The sequence below is a fragment of the Tursiops truncatus genome, chromosome 12 (genome assembly GCF_011762595.2).
Source record: "Tursiops truncatus isolate mTurTru1 chromosome 12, mTurTru1.mat.Y, whole genome shotgun sequence".
NCBI classification, from domain to species: domain Eukaryota; kingdom Metazoa; phylum Chordata; class Mammalia; order Artiodactyla; family Delphinidae; genus Tursiops; species Tursiops truncatus.
This window is the reverse complement of record NC_047045.1, coordinates 56,672,882-56,692,408: the sequence shown is the minus strand read 5'-3', so window position 1 is coordinate 56,692,408 and position 19,527 is coordinate 56,672,882. Positions and strand designations below refer to the sequence as shown.

The 19,527-nt window shown below is 35.6% G+C and overlaps 1 protein-coding gene across 1 annotated transcript in view; it reads right to left on the bottom strand.

Annotated features, from left to right (window-relative positions):
* The window catches only part of LAMA2 (laminin subunit alpha 2), a 606,337-nt gene that overhangs the window by 194,508 nt on the left and 392,302 nt on the right, over positions 1 to 19,527 (bottom strand). Inside the window, exons 22-27 of the mRNA XM_073789582.1 lie at positions 18,200 to 18,336; positions 6,543 to 6,779; positions 4,551 to 4,694; positions 2,644 to 2,823; positions 2,349 to 2,537; positions 2,132 to 2,265 (exon numbers count right to left, since the gene is read on the bottom strand). Coding sequence (XP_073645683.1) covers positions 2,132 to 2,265; positions 2,349 to 2,537; positions 2,644 to 2,823; positions 4,551 to 4,694; positions 6,543 to 6,779; positions 18,200 to 18,336 — 1,021 coding nt within the window. The remainder of the gene's footprint in view (positions 1 to 2,131; positions 2,266 to 2,348; positions 2,538 to 2,643; positions 2,824 to 4,550; positions 4,695 to 6,542; positions 6,780 to 18,199; positions 18,337 to 19,527) is intronic.

Genomic DNA, 19,527 nt, shown 5'->3' with positions numbered 1-19,527 from the left:
AGGTGGAATCGGTGTGAGAGAGGCAAAGAAAGCGTAATGAAAAATGCATGACAACACTGTTTCTACCAGATCCACTAACAAAATGTTCTGCGTATGACCAAACTTTTTTACTGAAGCATAGAACAATTTCAAAATAACATATTTTCACACTCACAAAGTCACCTGCTGTCTTCTAGGACATGCAAACCTGCTTTGGCTTCTGTCATCTAAGTTACATTTGAAATTCTAAAATAATTAACAATATAACTGACAAGATATTTTGGTATATGTTTTTTTAAATTACTTCATAATTGGGATTTGGGATTGACATGTACACACTGCTATTATTTAAAATAGATAACCAACAAGGACCTACTGTAAAAAACAAAACAAAGAATCTCCTGTTAGAAATGAGAAATATGAAAAACAAATCAAAACAATATAGACTTAAAAGTAAATTTTGGTCCTTGATTTGGTCCCTACTTTTGGTACAATCAGAAGAGCAATATGGATCTTCTGCAACAAAGAAAGGATTTTCTGCTACATGTTTAACAGTGTAAACATTTGAAACATGGTATTTTTTTAAGGTATTTTATTTTCTTTTCTTTATTTTTAATTTTATTTTTTTAAACATCTTTATTGGAGTATAATTGCTTTACAACGGTGCTTTTCTGCTTTATAACAAAGTGAATCAGCTATACATATACATATATCCCCATGTCTCCTCCCTCTTGTATCTCCCTCCCACCCTCCCTATCCCACCCCTCTAGGTGGTCACAGAGCACCGAGCTGATCTCCCTGTGCTATGCGGCTGCTTCCCACTAGCTATCTATGTTACGTAGTAGTATATATAAGTCCATGGTAGTATATGTTAAGTCCATGCTGGGAAGAAGTGAAACATGGTATTTTGATATTCATTGGTTTGTCAATGAGAGGGTTCATAATTTTGTTTTCTTTTGTTGTCCTGCACTGATCTACTATTTTGTTATATAAGATTATTTTTAAACATCTATTGATTTCATATCCTTATAGACACAACAGAGAAGCTAATATGCCAGAGAAGTTGAGACTATGTGTATGAACTCAACTCAACTTTCTGCCTCCATGGCATACATTTAGCTACATCTGTGCAGTTCCTCATTTTATCTCATTAGATAAGTTTTCCCTTATACTTGAGGCACATGACCTCAAGTATACTCATGTATACTCATGATGTTGAAGAATCCTGGCTTCTTCATTGTTTATTTTCTCCTTATTCTATCATTTTAAAATTTATATCTTGCTACTAATTCCTCCCCTTCCCCAGTTCCATGGTATATAAACATGCTTACTTCTCTCTCTGATTAAACAATCCTCCCTTGACTTTTGACACGACCTCATTCCTCCCTTTTTATGATTTTGTTCATGGAGAACAATAGTCTACATTCATAATATTAGGTTCATTGCATCCCATTCATTCCTCAAAACCTTGAGACTATTTCTGCCCCAGAACTTCACTAAAACTGGTATTATGAATGTCACCAGTGTGATCCTAGGTGCCAGTTTCAAACAGCCTCCTTTTAATTGTCCTCTTTGGGTCATACGAAAAAACCATACCTACTCCCTTATAGTATTCTCATCCTTTGGCTTTCATGACATTCATTCTTGTTCTTGTTCCGTGTACTTTCCTATTCAATGTGATTCCCAGTCTTTTCACATCATAAGGCACAGGGAAAATGGCAATATAGTATGGCACACTGGGGTGAACAGATGAGAATGCATATGGTTGGGAGAGACAGGACCAACTTGGCCCTGCCTGGTTCCCCTGACGGTTGAAGGAGGATACCTTCTCAGCAATCTTGCAACCTATTTATAGCACAGCAGTGAATTCTCTCTACCCTGTAGGACACCTTCTCCTGAACTTCTGCCTGACATCTAAAATTCACCATGTCAGAGATCAATTCAATTTTTCCCCTTAATCTTGCTTCTGATTCTGTTTCCCTTTTGGGGGGAATGGCAGTAATTTCCACCAGATGACCTGGACACCATCCTTGACTAGTCTTCTATCATCACACTCCCAAACCAAACTTTTAAATCTTTCTTGTCTGATGTCTTACTGATCTCTCTTATAGACTCTAGAATAAGAAATTAACTTATATTCATTATAGTTTACCTGCTTTGTCTCATGATATTTCCATAGGTAGCCTTGATAAGAATATAATGGATATCATATAGTACATCCAAGAAGTCTTCACGGGTCACAGTTCTACTGATTCGAGGATCATCACCATAATATTTCCATTTTTTCTGTTAACAAGAAAAGAAACCACTTTGCCGAAACCGAGTGCAAATCCGTTGGCATCCTGGCACCCAACAAGTAACCACCTTACCTCTGTCATTTCAATTTCATGTCTTGTCAACTGGCCAATTAGAGGAGCAGCCATATGCCTGATGATAATTCTCACATGACTAGGAGTCCCACCTCGAATGATAACTTGTGGGTTATACGTAGAGAAACCTGTCTCTTCCCGAGCCTCAAAATAGATTGTGTACTTGAGTTTGCCCCCATAGGCCATCAACTGATAAAACAGAATGAGGAATGATGAGTTAGATAAATCTCCAAATAGCATTATTCTAAAAACATTTTATTTTGTTCTCATGTGACTTCAAAGTTCTTGTCCTTACCTTCTTTCCTTCAAATTGTTCTGGAAGTTTCCAATAAAAAGGTTCCAAATGGAGATCTTGTCTCACCAGATCCATGTGTGCAACAATCTCTGGATGTTGAAAAATGATGCCTCTGGTAGTTGTGTGCTGCAGCGCCTCATCCACCAGGGGCAGAATGGTCTGCTCAGGCTTCAGAGTCACCTGCATGGGATCAAAACACAGCAGGGGCTGAGTTTAAGTCTTTGGAGGCCTCCTTTAAACTTAACCTCCAAAATTTACAAGCAGCTCATGCAACTCAATATCAGAAAAACAAACAACCCAATCCAAAAATGGGAAGAAGACCTAAAGGGACATTTCTGCAAAGAAGACACACAGCTTGCCAACAAACACATGAAAGAATGCTCAACATCACTAATCATTAGAGAAATGCAAATCAAAACTACAATGAGATACTACCTCACACCAGTCAGAATGGCCATCATCAAAAAATCTACAAACAATAAATGCTCGAGAGGGTGTGGAGAAAAGGGAACCCTCTTGCACTGTTGCTGGGAATGTAAATTGATACAGCCACTATGGAGAACAGTATGGAGGTTCCTTAAAAAACTAAAAACAGAATTACCGTACGACCCATCAATCCCACTACTGGGCATATGCCCTGAAAAAACCATAATTCAAAAAGAGTCATATACCACAATGTTCACTGAGGCTTTATTTACAATAGGCAGGACATGGAGGCAACCTAGGTGTCCATCGACAGATGAATGGATGAAGAAGATGTGGCACATATATACAATGGAATATTACTCAGTCATAGAAAGAAATGAAATTGAGTTATTTGTAGTGACGTGGATGGACCAAGAGTCTGTCACACAGAGTGAAGTAAGTCAGAAAGAGAAAAACAAATACCATATGCTAACACATATATATGGAATCTAAAAAAAAAAAGTGGTTCTGAAGAACCTAGGGGCAGGGCAGGAATAAAGACGCAGACGTAGAGAATGGACTTGAGGACACAGGGAAGCTGGGACGAAGTGAGAGCGTGGCATGGACTTATATATACTACCAAATGTAAAATAGACAGTGGGAAGCAGCCGCATAGCACAGGGAGATACGCTTGGTGCTCTGTGACCACCTAGAGGGGTGGGATAGGGAGGGTGGGAGGGAGATACAAGAGAGAGGAGATATGGGGATATATGTATATGTATAGCTGATTTACTTTGTTAGAAAGCAGAAACTAACACACCATTGTAAAGCAATTATACTCTAATAAAGATGTTAAAAAAAAAAAGAGTGATAGACTGCATGTCTCTCTGCAGCCCCATCCCCTTCTGATGAAGTGTTCTCATGAGAAACAGAACTCGTGCACAATGAACAGGTAGGAGAGGGCATAAACCCTTCTGACTTGTTTGCATAGTGAAATCCACAACATCTGTGAAAACTGGTCTTTTACACTAACAATAAGTAGAGTTTAAAAGTAGGAAGACTTAAAGGAAAATTAAGGCAAAAATGAACTTTTTTCCACCCTAAAGAGTGATGATTCTCTAAGCCTGGTTGGACTAAATGCGCAAGTTCTGGTTTTCATTACTGCATGAACACACATCTATCTTCCCGCTCTGGTGCCCTTGCTCTTCAGAGGGCAGCTTCTTCCCATCCCCAAACATAACATTTCCCTTATAATGTTTTCCTTTTTCACTCGGCATCTATTTCCTCGTCCGCAATAAATGAACTCTTTTAAAGGCAGGATAAAAACGATATTTACTCCAACTGTCTAATGGCACATGGCCCCTCTACCCGTTCTAAACGTGCGCAGGGGAAAAGGTTACTTAAATGTTTTGCCATTTCCTCCTACCCCTCAGTGCCTGGCTAAAAGACGCCAGCAGGAACTAACATTATACCATTACATGGCTCAGCAGTTCCTTACTCACCCACGTATGGATCAGTCCTTTTGCTTCAGAGCACTGAGTAGTGGCGCCGAAGCAATAGCAGCTGCTGCAGCCAAGTGGGTTCTTGGCCTCAAGTCCGAATTTGCCAAGCCGGCACCTGTCACAGCGGACGCCTTCCACATTCACCTGAAGAAAGATGAGAGATTCCCAGAGTCCATACGGTGACATGGTGAGAGCAATAAACTCAAGAATGAATAACAGGAGCACATTTTAAAGACAATGAAACAAAAAATAAAAGAATGCTGAATATCAGACTCACGTCCCAAATAGCATATGCAGTTAATCTCTTTGTTAGCATGGCATGGGTCTAAAAAAATGCTTTATTTATAAATGCATGCATTACTAAGGATATTGTATATTGTTTTTTAAATTTAGGCAGCACATTTCCCATTATTCCACTGTGAGGAATATGAAAGAGTCATGAGAATTTTGAAAGCAAAATAAAAACATTGATTCCTAGACAGTGGTGTGATGCAAAGCTGTAAAAAACAGGCAATATGTTAAAATATAGATTTATATAATTATTATTTACTGTATATACACACATATAGCATGTATTAAGTATAATGTATAATCATAATTATAATATGTAATAATGCAGCATCATACTTTGTGCTTTGTCTAGGACTTCAATGGCAGAACCTTCCATTTTCCTAAATTCTCAAGACTCTTAACAACCACTCCCTAGATTTCATCTTTCTGTTTCCTCTGACTCTCTTTGCACAGACTTTTTCTTGTAAAGATACTTCTGATACAGTCTTTACTGCATTTATCCTGGGACTGATTTTCCAGAAATATCTAAGGGAGAAAAAAATCCTTCTTAACCTTTTTTATTAAAAAATTTATTTTATTTTTATTTATTTTTGGCTGCGTTGGGTCTTTGTTGCTGCACGTGGGCTTTCTCTAGTTGCAGCGAGTGGGGGCTACTCTTCGTTGCAGTGCTTGGGCTTCTCATTGTGGTGGCTTCTCTTGTTGCAGAGCATGGGCTCTAGGCTTGTGGGCTTCAGTAGTTGTGGCTCATGGGCTCTAGAGCGCAGGCTCAGTAGTTGTGGCTCGCGGGCTCTATAGCACAGGCTCAGCAGTTGTGGCACACGGGTTTAGTTGCTCTGCGGCATGTGGGATCTTCCCGGACCAGGGCTCGAACCCATGTCCCCTGTGTTGGCAGGCGGATTCTTAACCGCTGCACCACCAGGGAAGCCCTTCTTACCCTTTTTAATTGGCTGTTTTCCTATGTCATTTAACAATATTAATGAGGACTGAAATTTGCATATAGTCACTGTTTGTAATGTCACTGCTTATACGTGATGAAGTTTTACTGAACTTTCACAGCAGTAAATCTATTTTTCAGTGTACAGTGATTGCGGATTAATTTGAGGAGAAAATTTTTTTAAATCAACCTTATCATTTAGCTGTGATTTTTCTCTGATGATGCTTAAGAGAACTTTTTTTTCTCTCCCACATTATTCTTGTTGAAGCAAAGTGAATATGTAAAGACAAACTGAACTTTACTGTCGAAAATATATCATTTATATGAGCTAGAAAAATATGTTGGGTTCTGGTTGAAAATCAGTTCTTAAAAATCAGTGCTAGGGCTTCCCTGGTGGCACAGTGGTTGAGAGTCCACCTGCTGATGCAGGGGACACGGGTTCGTGCCCCGGTCCGGGAAGATCCCACATGCCGCGGAGCGGCTGGGCCCGTGAGCTATGGCCGCTGAGCCTGCGTGTCCGGAGCCTGTGCTCCACAATGGGAGAGGCCACAACAGCGAGAGGCCCGCGTACTGCAAAAAAAAAAAAAAAAAAAAAAAAATCAGTGCTTATCTGTATGCTAGAATAAAACTGTGTCTGGCAATGAATTTTCATTTGTCTGTCTGTTTGGCCTAATGATGCAGGAATAAATAACTGAATGAAGTTAAAGCTGAGCAATGGAAATAGAACTGAGTAAGGTTTTTCCTTACTGAATTTCGGCAGCACTTACCTTACAAGTGCACTGCCCAGTCTTATCAGTACAGGAGCATTTTTTAGTCTCTAAATCACAGGTTGAGTCATCAGTCCCTGGCAGGAAGCAGTCACAGGGATTGCAGTGAGGGTAGCTCCAGTGGCCTCGATTGCACTCTGTACATTTTGCACCAGAGAATTTGGGACGACAGTTGCATTGCCCCGTGTTTATATTGCATTGGAAATCCAAGGATCCCACCGAGCTGCAGTTACAAGGCTATGGAGGAGATAAAAACAGCAATGATTAACATCGTTTCATGGGCAATATCTTTAAATTTTAATTCTAATGTTTCTATGCTTCCATTAAGCACATATTAATCATGTGTCTGTTACATGCTTTGTACTGTTCTAGTTCAGTCGCTTGGGAAACATCAGTGAACATAATGTTAAAATTGCTTCCTGCATTTACTAAAATATATGAGTGTCCAGAAACCATAAAGCTATTGAATAAGAAAGAAACTGTGTTTTCTCTGTCTTTGTGGTGAGCAGGAGTTAGGTATAGGTTTTCTTCAAATACTTCTTACTTCAAAGATTGAAATTTAGACAAAGCCATTTTACCTTATCATTTCATTTTTATAGCATTTATTGTATAGAGACATACCTTACAATCTAATGTACATAAATATAAGTAAATACATAAATATAACACAGTGGAATAAGCATGATGTAATAGGGAAAATGTAAAATGCTATGAGAACGTATAAAAAGCACCAAACCAGATGTGGGGAAGCCAGGGAGAATTTAGAGGAGAAGTGATATCTAGGATGTTGTGTTTTAGAATTAGGTTTGCAGAAAAGCCCAGTCTGAGGTGCTTTGCTGGTAACCTTTTTTCTTCTTCCTAGATACGCATAGGATTTTCTCTTTATATATGTAATTTGAAATTTTGCTAGAATTGTTTTTTTAATGCTCATTCCAAACCTTTTATTTTAAACACTAAAAAAAAAAAGGTAGGGGCTTCCCTGGTGGCACAGTGGTTGAGAGTCTGCCTGCTGATGCAGGGGACACGGGTTCCTGTCCCGGTCCAGGAGGATCCCACATGCCGAGGAGCGGCTAGGCCTGTGAGCCATGGCCGTTGAGCCTGCGCATCCGGAGCCTGTGCTCCGCAGTGGGAGAGGCCACAACAGTGAGAGGCCCGCGTACCGCAAAAAAAAAAAAAAAAAAAAGTTTAAGCAATTAAAAAGTGATGAGACCATTAAAAAATTCCTATTGCTAGGGTGATGAGAGGTCCTTGGAAAATTTTAACCTATACAAACAAATAAGACTGGATTAAACCCATTCCAGAGTATTGAAGCTATTAAGATTATTAGGCTGTGAAATATGCTGCCAAGGAAGTGCCAGATCCACCACCTCCTGAGACACTTAAAACTCAACTAACAAAACAGTACAAAATGTATTTCTGGGAAAAGGAAACTAGCACAGAAGGGGATCAAGCTACTAATTAAAGATATCTTTTTGTTTTCCTTCTGATATTCATGTTTAAGCAGCTACTTTTTTTTTTTTTTTAAGAGGGAGGAGATATGGGGGTTATATGTATACATATAGCTGATTCACTTTTTTATATAGCAGAAACTAATATACCATTGTAAAGCAATTATATTCCAAAGAAGATGTTAAAAAATATTAAAAACATAAAAAATTTAAAAAAGAAAATAAAATGATGCCAAGTTTTGCTAGAATTTTTAAAAGCTTGAGTCTTTTTAAAAATTAATTTACTGGAACATGGTGAGTTCTTTCAGTTTGAGAATAAAATTGCTCTTTAATTCAGTGCTATTTCTTCAAATTTGTTTTTGATTTTTACTTCTGTTCTAATTTATCAATATTCTTCTTCAGGATCACTTATAATTCTTAAAGTACATCATTTTTGTCTGTCTGCCAAATCAATACTATACTACTGTTTTCTGTAGTCGTTTCCCTATTTGCCTCTCAAATTTGTTCTCCATTTTGTCCTTTCCATTCTACACCATGAAAATTCTGTTGTATGTATATACCACCAATACTTATTTTAATTACACTGCTGCATTTTTAGCTTCTTTTCAATAATTTCTTTATCTCACCTCATCAGCAATCTTCAATTGCTGCTCATCCACATGTCTCTTCGTCTCTTATTGCTTAAGGCTCTCTGTTTCTGATTTACAGCTCATAGTTCCTTGCATTTTAATTAAAATTCAAGTGGATTTCTAAATGTTATCTAAGGTCTTGGAATACATCATTTTCACAGATCAGCTGTGCCAGTGATTACTCTGCTGCCTCTGAGCTCTAAACTCACTCCTCCTTGCCCTACTTTGTGATATTGCAGTTAGACCCTGTGGACACCTCTCCCTGGCCAGGTAGCAGAACATTAGGCTTATTCATTAGAAGGCCATAGTGATGGAAAGACATTTCTGTTCTGGGTTCTGGGTCTTCATCACTATTGCCATCATTATTATTTAATTATCTAGCATGGGAGCCCAGAGGCCCAGAAAGAATTCTAGCTATGCCATCAGGCCACTCTCTCCCCTAGGCTGCTTAGGTCTGCACACAAGCTCTGTCCACAACAGGCTGCTTCTAAGTAGCTCCAGCATACCCATAACCTCCAGCAATGATGGGTAGCCTTTATAGACCAACACTTGCCCACAAACTCTGGCAAGTTTTGTGTATTATTATTATTGTTTGTGTTTTACCACCAGCAGGCTATGCATTCCTGTAGTAGCCACATTCTTTTCAACTATGTCTGAACCTAAGCCTTGCTGGGAGTGGGGGGCAGGGGGATGCCTTCCCCTAGCCCTTGGTTCCTTTACTGTCCACCACCCCTCACCCTGGAAGTAGTAGCTACTCTTTTGTACCCACTACTTCAGGACATTTTATATCCCTCTTTTATCCTTTTTACCGGTTAACAATTCTTTATATTCTACTTTCCCTGTTTAAACAACTAGTGTGGTTTCTGTCCCCCAAGTGAGTACCACCTGTCTCTGTCTGCGTTTGCCACCATACAGGCTTTGTACTTAGTCTATGACCTCTTTTTGGTGACTTTCTATTAATTATCCTTCTCAGATCTACAGCTCTGTGGCATACTCAAATGCATAACAACTTGCCGAATTTCCAGATCCAAGTCTGGCTGGATCTCACTTTGCATTTCTCACACTTTCATTGCTCAGCTTAATTCCTATACCCACTACTACTAGGGCTATTCCTGCTTCTGCTCCTGCCAGCAGTTAACTTATGGGACAACACTTTCCAGGCTGTGATGTACAATCACCAGCTTTCCATCTATTATCTCTTCCCTGTCGAAATGTTTGGTGAAATATTTTCCCAGATTCTGATATTAAAATATCACCTGGCCTTATTTTTGGTGTCTTTCTGGTTCCGTATTTTTCTGTCTTCACTGCTATCCAGTAAAAAGGCCTGCAGTAGGGGATGCTCCTAAAAGGTATTTTAAACTCAAAGATCTAAAATGTGATTATGTATTATACTACAAACATGGCTATAGTTTCCAAAGCATAGAACAAACAACCGCAATCCCCCCAAGTAACTCGTTCTTATAGAACATCAGATGCAGAATGAGAATTCAAAATAAGGATGACTGGGCTTCCCTGGTGGCGCAGTGGTTGGGAGTCCGCCTGCCGATGCAGGGGACACGGGTTCGTGCCCCGGTCCGGGAAGATCCCACATGCCGCGGAGCAGCTGGGTCTGTGAGCCATGGCCGCTGAGCCTGCGCGTCCGGAGCCTGTGCTCCGCAACGGGAGAGGCCACAACAGTGAGAGGCCCGCGTACCGCAAAAAAAAAAAAAAAAAACAAAATAAGGATGACTGACTTATTCCTTTAAATAACTTTTCCTTGACTCATTTAAACAAAACTGACCATAATCAGAAAGAGAAAATTATATGCTATGGAAACTATAATCATGCAATAACTTTAAAAATTGTTTTATGAGATAGAGATATTTAACTAAAATAGATGTCTTAGACTTTATTAACTAAAATAACTGTCTTTAGACTTTAACTAAAATATGAAATGTCTGCTACAAATTTATTATTATAAAACGAAAGTATTAATACTTAAAGACTAGTCAACAGTACAGATAGACATTGGGACCTTTCCAAATCAGGGAGTTTATTCAGGAAGTTATAGTAGAGAATAAAAAAGACCATTAACCATATGTTTAGACAGTACTATAGCCAACATGAAATGTAAATCATAATTAGATGTAATGTTTGTTTAGCAATAGAAGATTTATGCACTATTCCCCTGCTAGTGAAAGATGGCAGGCTTTGTATTCTAGTTCAATAAAAGCTCAGATGATGTGTGTGCTCACACCTCAGCACAGAGAAATTATCCATGACACAAAGGAATGAAAGCTATAAATCTCAAATCACTGTTCATTTAGATTATAATCATCCAAGATTTTTAAATAGTAGGATACATGCTTATAAATATTTGTGAGGGCTGTATGAAGTTTTTTGTAATTATTCATAATTATGAAGTGTCTAGCTATTCAGAAATTTAGATTTTTAACAGTGGTTCAAAGTAATCAAAATATTTCGATCGACTTCAGTCAACATAGTGTTTATTCAATGATAAGTAAATATAATGGAATCAAACATACAAATGCTTAAAAATAACTTGGTCTACATTCTATCCTGATTTACATCCTGAACATTAAGCATCAGCTTCAATTTCAGGAGTTTCATTAGAGTTTGGCCACATCATAGGATTTTGTAGATAACATGGAACCCTCTTAAGTTTATGTACAACTTATTCATGAGTCAAGCGATGGGGCAGATGCTTGGATTTGAGGTTGAAAATGCAAAATGTCAGTCATAGAAACTTAAAATGTTGTTCATACTCATCAAAAATCTTTGGAACTCTTGAGAAATTTTTGTTTTGTTTCCAAAAATGTAGTTCTATGGACCTTCAAACTTAATATTGCTATTGGCAATAGAAAAATGAGCATCCTGTCCAGTTTTTAATTTAATCACATGTCTAACTGAAGTCATGTATCTGCACTTCCTTGAGCAGTCACCAATATTCTTGTTTTCCTCTAGATCAGTGTATCTAGACGAATGTATTCAGATATTTTATCATATAGGTAAGAATGGTTACAGAGTCTACATGTGTGCTGACTCAGTAGAAAATAATAGTTTACATCTCTATAGGGTACTACCATGGAGTCAAACAGGCCACACTTGGGCATTATGTTCCAGTATTTCTCGGTCCAATGTGATCAACTGGAATGGCTCTCACTAACATCAAAAATGCCCTTATTTATTGCTCTTAAATTTAATGGACACAGTTCAGCCCTAATCTTACTTGACCTTTGTGTTGCACTAGGCACTAAAGAATATTCCTTCTTTTTAAACAGTCTTAGTTTTTAGAGCACTTACTGGTTTATCTCCTCTCTTTTAATCTGTTAAACTATAAAACTAAAAACAAAACACATACAGAAATAAAAACCAAGAAATAACTGTTTTCAAACATTGGATAACAGGAAGCGAAGGACTGTGATTTTTGAGAGAAGGAAAACAAATGAGTTAGAACATAAAGGCAGTCTAGTCTGCAACCCAAAGAGGGGAAACCCAAATAAAGCCCAAAACTATAGCTGAATTGAGAAACAGCGTAGAGTTTGGAGAAGCTGAGGCAATTAGAATTTATGGAAGACAAGTAGAATATGTGTCCCAAAAGAAGGAAGTTAGAGAGAAAATTCCAGAGATATGCAGAAGGGTTCCCTTGAGTCGTTGGCTGAGTACTGATCTGTGCATGCATGGAATGAAATTCTACATGGTTGGAGAAAAAATAATTGGAAAGCCTGAGGCTGAAAAATTCCTAGGGTCCACAGAAAGCTTGGAATAATTCATATTCCCAATAGCCAGAGTGAACAGATAGTAATGCACTGGGTAGTGTTCTCAATGTATTTAGCACCTTAGTAGTAGGGCTAAGTGATTCCTAGATTAAAGGCTGCTCTGGACCTTCTCTAATAAAATTTAAAAGCAAGCATCAAAAGGATTCAAGTGATCGGTGAGTAACTAACCTGATAGCCAGGATAAAGTTCAACTCTCTTTAAAGGAATACAACAAAATCTAATGTGCAACAATGAAAAAATGTACAACATCTGGCATCCAAATAAAAATCACCAGTCACGCAAAGAAGCAAGAAAATATAGTTCATAACCAGGAAAAAAAATCAACCAGTAAGCATGATCTTGAAATAAAACAAATGATGGAATTAGCAAAAAACTACCTTACAAAAACCAATATTTATAAATATTATAAATAAATATTCTCAAGATAAATGAAAAATGTGAATATAAGGAGGAGAGAATGAAAGATATAAAAAGATACAAAAGGAAATTTAAAGATGAAAGATACATATTTGAAATGAAAAAAGACTAGCAACTGGATTAACAACAGATTAGATACTACAGAAGAAAAAAAATCAGTGAATTTGAACACCTAACAATAGATACTAACAAAAATGAAGAATATAGAAAAAAGAAGAATGAAAGAATAAACAGAATTTCAGTGAGCTGTGGGAAAATATCACGTGGTCCAACACATACATAATGAGTTCCAGAAGGAGACAATGGGGATGAAAAACAAACAAACAAAATTTTAAAGATATAATGGCTGGAAAATTTCCAACTTTGATGAAGTCTGCAATCCCACAGATTCAAGTCCAACTAACCCCCTGAGAAATGAATATAAGGTGACTACAAAAAGACAACATAATCAAATTGCTGAAAAACAGGATTTAGGATTATATACTCAGAAACAATAACTTTGACAAATGAAGGAAAAGTAGAGACTTCTTGGTAACAAAAATTGAAAGAATCATTGTCAGCAGACCTGAAATACTAGAAATAATAATAATAATAGAAATTTGGATGTATCCAAAGGAATAAAGAGCACTGGAATTGATATTTATATAGAAAAACAGAAAATAAGTTTTTTCTCCTTTTGAAAAAATAATTGATTATTTAAATCAAAATCGTAAGATTATATTGTGGGATATATAATATATAGAAGTAAAACATATGACAACAATAGCATAAAGATAAGAAAGAAAATTAGAGGTTTACCCTTGCAAGTTTCTTATGTTAAATGTAAAGTGTTAAAACATTATTTTAAGGTACATTATGAAAAGTTAAAGATGTATATCCCTAGACAAAGACAAAAATATAAAATAAATAAGTAGAGCTAAGAAGTCAAAGTGAATATAAAACGTAATTATAAAAAATTACTCAGTCCAAAGTGAGGTAGAAAAAGAAGAAAAATGAAGGTAAGAGCAGATAGGGCAAATATGAAGCAAATAGCAAAATGTAGACTTAACCCATTCAGACTGATAATTGCATTAAGTGGAAATGATTTAAATACTTGAATTAAGAGGCGGAAGCATTAAGATGAACATTAAACTATTTTTAAAAAGAGATGGAATAAATGATAATGTTTAAAAATGTATACGACCACAAAAACACCAATCAGAAGAAAGACAGAATAGCTATATGAATATGATAAAAAGTACACTTCAGAACAAGGAACATTATCATGGATAAACAGGGATGCTTCATAATGATAAAGGCATCAACTTTTCAAAAAGATAGATTCATCTTAAATGAGCATACACCTAATATCACTGCTACAAAATACATGAATCAAAACCCGAGAGAACTGAAAGAAGAAATAGATCACAGGTATAGCTCAACATCCTCAGGTATTGAGAAAACATGCAGACATAAAAATCATTAAAGATAATTGACCTTTATAGAAGATTTTATCCAACGGTGCCAGAACATAACACACCTTGTTTTCAAGGACACATGTTAATCAAAATGGATACGATTCTGAGACAAAAAACAAATCTCTATATATTCAAAAGGACTAAAAAATACAAATTACGTTTTCAGACCAATACAGAACTAGATGACAATAACAGAAAGAGATCTTGAAAACTCCCAAATATTTGCAAATTAAAGAACATACTTTTAAATAATCATTGGATTAAAAATAAAATAAGTAAGAATATTTTAAACAATGAAAATTGAGACACAACATATCAAAATGTATGGGATACAATTAAAGTAGTGCCTGGAAGGAAATTTATAATATGAATTGCTTATATTAGTAAAGAAGAAAGATCTCAAGTCAATAATCTAAGTTTTCACCTTAAGAAACATGAAACGCAAGGGCAAATTAACTTCAAAGTAAGAAAAAAAAAGGGATGTTAAAATAAACCTTTGAAAACATTCCTCCATTCAGTTCATTTAATATGTTATCAAATTTATTGTTTTAAGGTGTTCAGATTATTCCCATATTATTCTTTTAATGTCTATAGGATCTATAGTTATGTCCCCTTCTTTATTCATCATTTTATTTGTTTCTTCTCTCTTTTTTTTCTTGATCAATCTTCTTAGAGTATTGTCAACTTTATTAAACTTTCCAAAGAATCAGTTTTGGGCTTCACTGACTTTTTTCTAGAGTATTTTTATTTTCTATTTCATTGATTATGTAAACGCTTCAGAAATTATGTGATGGGAATACTTCCAAATCTATTTCATGAGGCTAGCAGTACCCCAATACCCAAACCGGAAAACAACACTACGAAAAATATAAACCAATATTCCTTATGAATGTAGATCCAAAAACCATTTACAAAATGCTAGCAAACATAATCTAAAATAATTCTAAAAGAATAATTCCCCATGATCAAGCAGAGTTTATCTGAGGATTACAAAGTTGGATCAACATTTGAAAATCAATCAATATGATTCACCATATTAAGAGCTTAAAAAGAAAAATCATATGATCATCTCAATAGCTGCAGAAATTCATTTGACAACATTGAACACACATTCCTGATAAAAGTTCTTAGCAACCTAGGAACATGAGAGACATCCTAAAACTGATGAAGAGCATCTGTAAGTAAAATATAGCTAACATCATTCTTAATTATGTTTTAATTATAAAAGACTGAATGCTTTCTACTTAACAGAAGGAATGAGGCAAAGATGTTTGCTCCAACTTCTTCTAGTCAACAATTTACTGCAGTAGGTCAAGAAAATGAAATAAAACTTATATGGATTGGAGAGGAAGAAGTAAAACTCAATTTGCAGATGACACTATTGTCTAGATAAAAAATCCTAATGAATCTACCAAAAAGCAAGTAAATCTAATAAGCTTAGGAAGATTGCAGTATAGAAGGTTAATGTATAAAAATAATTGTATTTTTCTGTTCTAGTAACAAACAATTGCAAACTGAAATGGAACAAATAATAGCATTTGTATCAAAAATATGAAATACAACAGTAAATTTAATAATGCACATGCAAGTCTTGCACACCAAAACCTATAAAACATTGTTGAGGAAAATGATAAAGACTTAACTAAATGGAAAGTTATGCCATGTTCATACACTGGAAGATCTGATGCTCTTAAAATGTCAATTTTTCCCAAATTGACCTGTAGATTTAACATAATCCCAATGAAATCTTAGCAGGCTTTTTAGAAAGAAATTGGCAAGCTGAGTTGTCAATTTATATGGAAATGCAAAGGATTCAATGTAACCAAATGGTATGGGAAATGATGAACAAGGTTGGAGAGCTTATACCACCTAATTTCATTCCTTGCTAGAAAGCTACAGTGATCAAGATAGTGTGCTGTCAGCATAAGGATAGACATAAATCAATGAAACAGAATAGAGTCCAGAAATGTGTGAACGCATATATGGTCAGTTTATTTTGACAAACGAATCAAAGTAATTCAATGGGGAAAATAAGATAGCCTTTTCAACAATTGGTGTTGGAAAAATTGGACATCCAGAAAAAAAGTGAATTTTGACCTTTACTTTACACCGTATATAAAAATTAATATTGAAAATTGAACATGGACCCAAATTTAAGACATAAAACTGTAAAACTTCTTGAAGAAAACATAGGAGAGATACTTTAGACCTTTAAGAAATATAAATTGACTTCCTAGATGGACCATAAAAAGCATGAACCATGAAAGAAAAAGATAATAAACTAATTTTTATAAAAATTAAAGATACTTAGAGGAATTGAAAAGCAAGTCATATACTAGGAGAAAACAGTTGCAGAACTAGATGTATTAAAGGGCTAGTATCCTGAATATATAAAGAACTCTTTCAACTTATTACTAAGTAAACAAACAACCCCAAATAAAAATAGGCAAAAGATTTAAATAGGCATCCAGAAGATATATAACTGACAAAATACCAAAATTATTCCTAATATCATTGGACAAAAAAGAAAAGAAATGCAAATATATGAATACACACCCAACTGAATGCTTAAAATAAAAAAAAGACTTAGAATCTTGAGTACGGGCAGGGATGTGGAGCATTCTTGTGAAGAGGAATGAAAATGTGTCTACACACTTGCTTTTGACATTTATACACTAATGGTCACAGCAAAATTATTCATAACAGGACCAAACTGGAAATGACCCAAGTCATGGCATATCATACAATGAAAAATTATTAAACAAGAAAAAAGAACTACTGATAAAATATAACAGATGGATGAATTACAAAAGCATTATACTAAGTAGAGGAAGCCAAACTAAAAATAATCCCCCAAAACAAACAAAAAACCCTCCAAAAAACAACATGGAATATGACTATATTTATATGAGTTTGTAGAAATGGCAAAAGTACAGTGATAGAATGAAAAGAGTAGTTTCCTGGTGCTGATTGGGGGCGGGGGGCAGGGGAAGTAGACTGCAATGGAGCACAAGGGTTGGTTATACAACTGTAATCATTGATCAAAACTCATCACTTTAAATAGGTGAATTGTATTTTATTTAATTAAAGTCTCACAAAAAGCTGACAAAAAGCCCCGAATTCATCACTTTTCCTTTTTGAACTTGCATCTCCTCCTATAATCTCTCTAGCAGTAAATGATACGATCACCTGTTGCAAAGCAAAACCTGGCAGGCATCCCTATGCCTTCTCTTTCTTACCCCCTAAATACATGAGTTCAGCAGGCCATATCAGTCTAGGAGTTCTATAACTTAGCTTGCCGCCTAAATGTTAGTGGATAATTGACTGGGGCCAAAATCTCTGTCAACTCTCACCAACGTTTCTGCAAAGGCCTTACAAGCAGCCTTCTACCCTGAGGCTGTATAGATTTCTCTAAATCTGAGTCTGGTCATACCACTTTCTATGGCCCACTCATGAAAAAAAAAAATGGGTAGTTTTCTAAGCTAAAGGTTGTTTATATGACTCTTCAGAATCCTCTCACCTACTTCCTGAAAACTGACACCTAGGTATAAGTTGGGAGAAATTCTTATGGATTTTTGGCAAATTCTTTTAATTCATTCTTAATTTCCTTGTACTTTGCAGATATATTCATTGTGTGTAGGTATGAAGTTATAGATGTTTCCGGTTTTATTTTCGAATTTTTGGTTCTTTTTCCTCCTTTTTTTTTGGTAAGTATCATGGATGAAGCTACATAAATGTATATTTACTTTATCATCTTTCCCACAAGTAAAATGTAAGATACTGATCAATACCTGCAAGCATGCTATAGTGATAGTTCTGTATTGTTTTGTAATATAATATTGACTTTTGAAATGCCCGACTACTGAGGTCTACCAAAATAGAAATCCTTAAAAGACATTATGAGATGAAATAAAGCAATTCACTCACCTTACAGCCAGTGGTAATGCTGTGGCCCCAGGTGTTAGGTACACATTTAGAACATTTCTCTCCAATGGTATTGGGTGGGCAAATGCATCGACCAGTCTTTGGGTCACAATTATTACCCAGATGGGAACAGTCGCAAGCTTCACAGGTGAAAGGATAAAAAAGAAAAAAATAATTTGATATAAAGTGTTTGTGTTGTTTTTTTTGCGATTTGTGTCATCTTATTTGGTTAAAGATCCTTGAAAATGACTCACCTCATTCATCTTTTATATTATAGTACCGTGTATTTCAGAGGCATTGTTCAATAAATATATACTGAATTTCATTTAATAATTTTAAAGGGTAAAACATTTTTGTTTTTCGATTAAGGATAAAAAGAACCGATGTATCAGATTCCCTGTTAACTGTATTCCCTTATATCTAGATACTATCAAGGTTACAATTCTGTTTCTATATTTATTTTAAGTTCATAACTAATGTTTCTGTGCTGTATAGATTAATATTTCCTTCCTGTTGATGACTCAGATTTGCAATAAAAACAATAAGCTTAATAAGCTTCCTAAATTCAGTATATCGTACATTTAATTAAAATGACATCAGGATATTTCAGTTGTACAAATATTTTTTAAATAGTTGAACTACAGAAATATATTTACATATAAAAATATTTTTTGAGTTTCATTTACCACCTGCATTATTTCTTTTCAATGGATTTTTCATTTTCCTAGCTATGACACTATATATGAAGAGTGCAAACATCCCTATCTATTGCACTTTCTCAAAGAATGCAAAAATAAGATCTGACGGAAAAAAAAAAGATTTGAGAAGATCTTCAAAGCCATTCAAGACAAGGAGTGCATGTCACTTATTAGCTATAGTTGACTCAGTTGCTGAGTATACCTTAGTGCAGCATTTCAAATCAAAAAAGTGAAAGAGAAAAATACCATCAAATACTCAGATTCAAATAGAAGACTAATGTTACGAGAAATCTTTAATTAGTTATATGATGATGAAATCTTTTTAAAAATACATTTAGTTTATTTGATTAAGTTCACTTTTCAAGGGATCACAATTATCATTGCTCACAGCAATGATATGAAATGTCATGTGAAAAATGTGTAGCACGATGCTTGACATAAATGTTAGCGATTGTTTTTATTATTGTTGTTGTTGCTAATTTTAAGCCAAAGGATTTATTTTATATATACCCTTTATTAAGAAGAAAAATATTTTCACATTATGTTTAAACTTATGCGCTAAAGAATGTCTTGGGACAGTTACAATCTACTTGCAAGTAGAAATTCTCTAAGTAGTTCTTCAATGGAAGCACA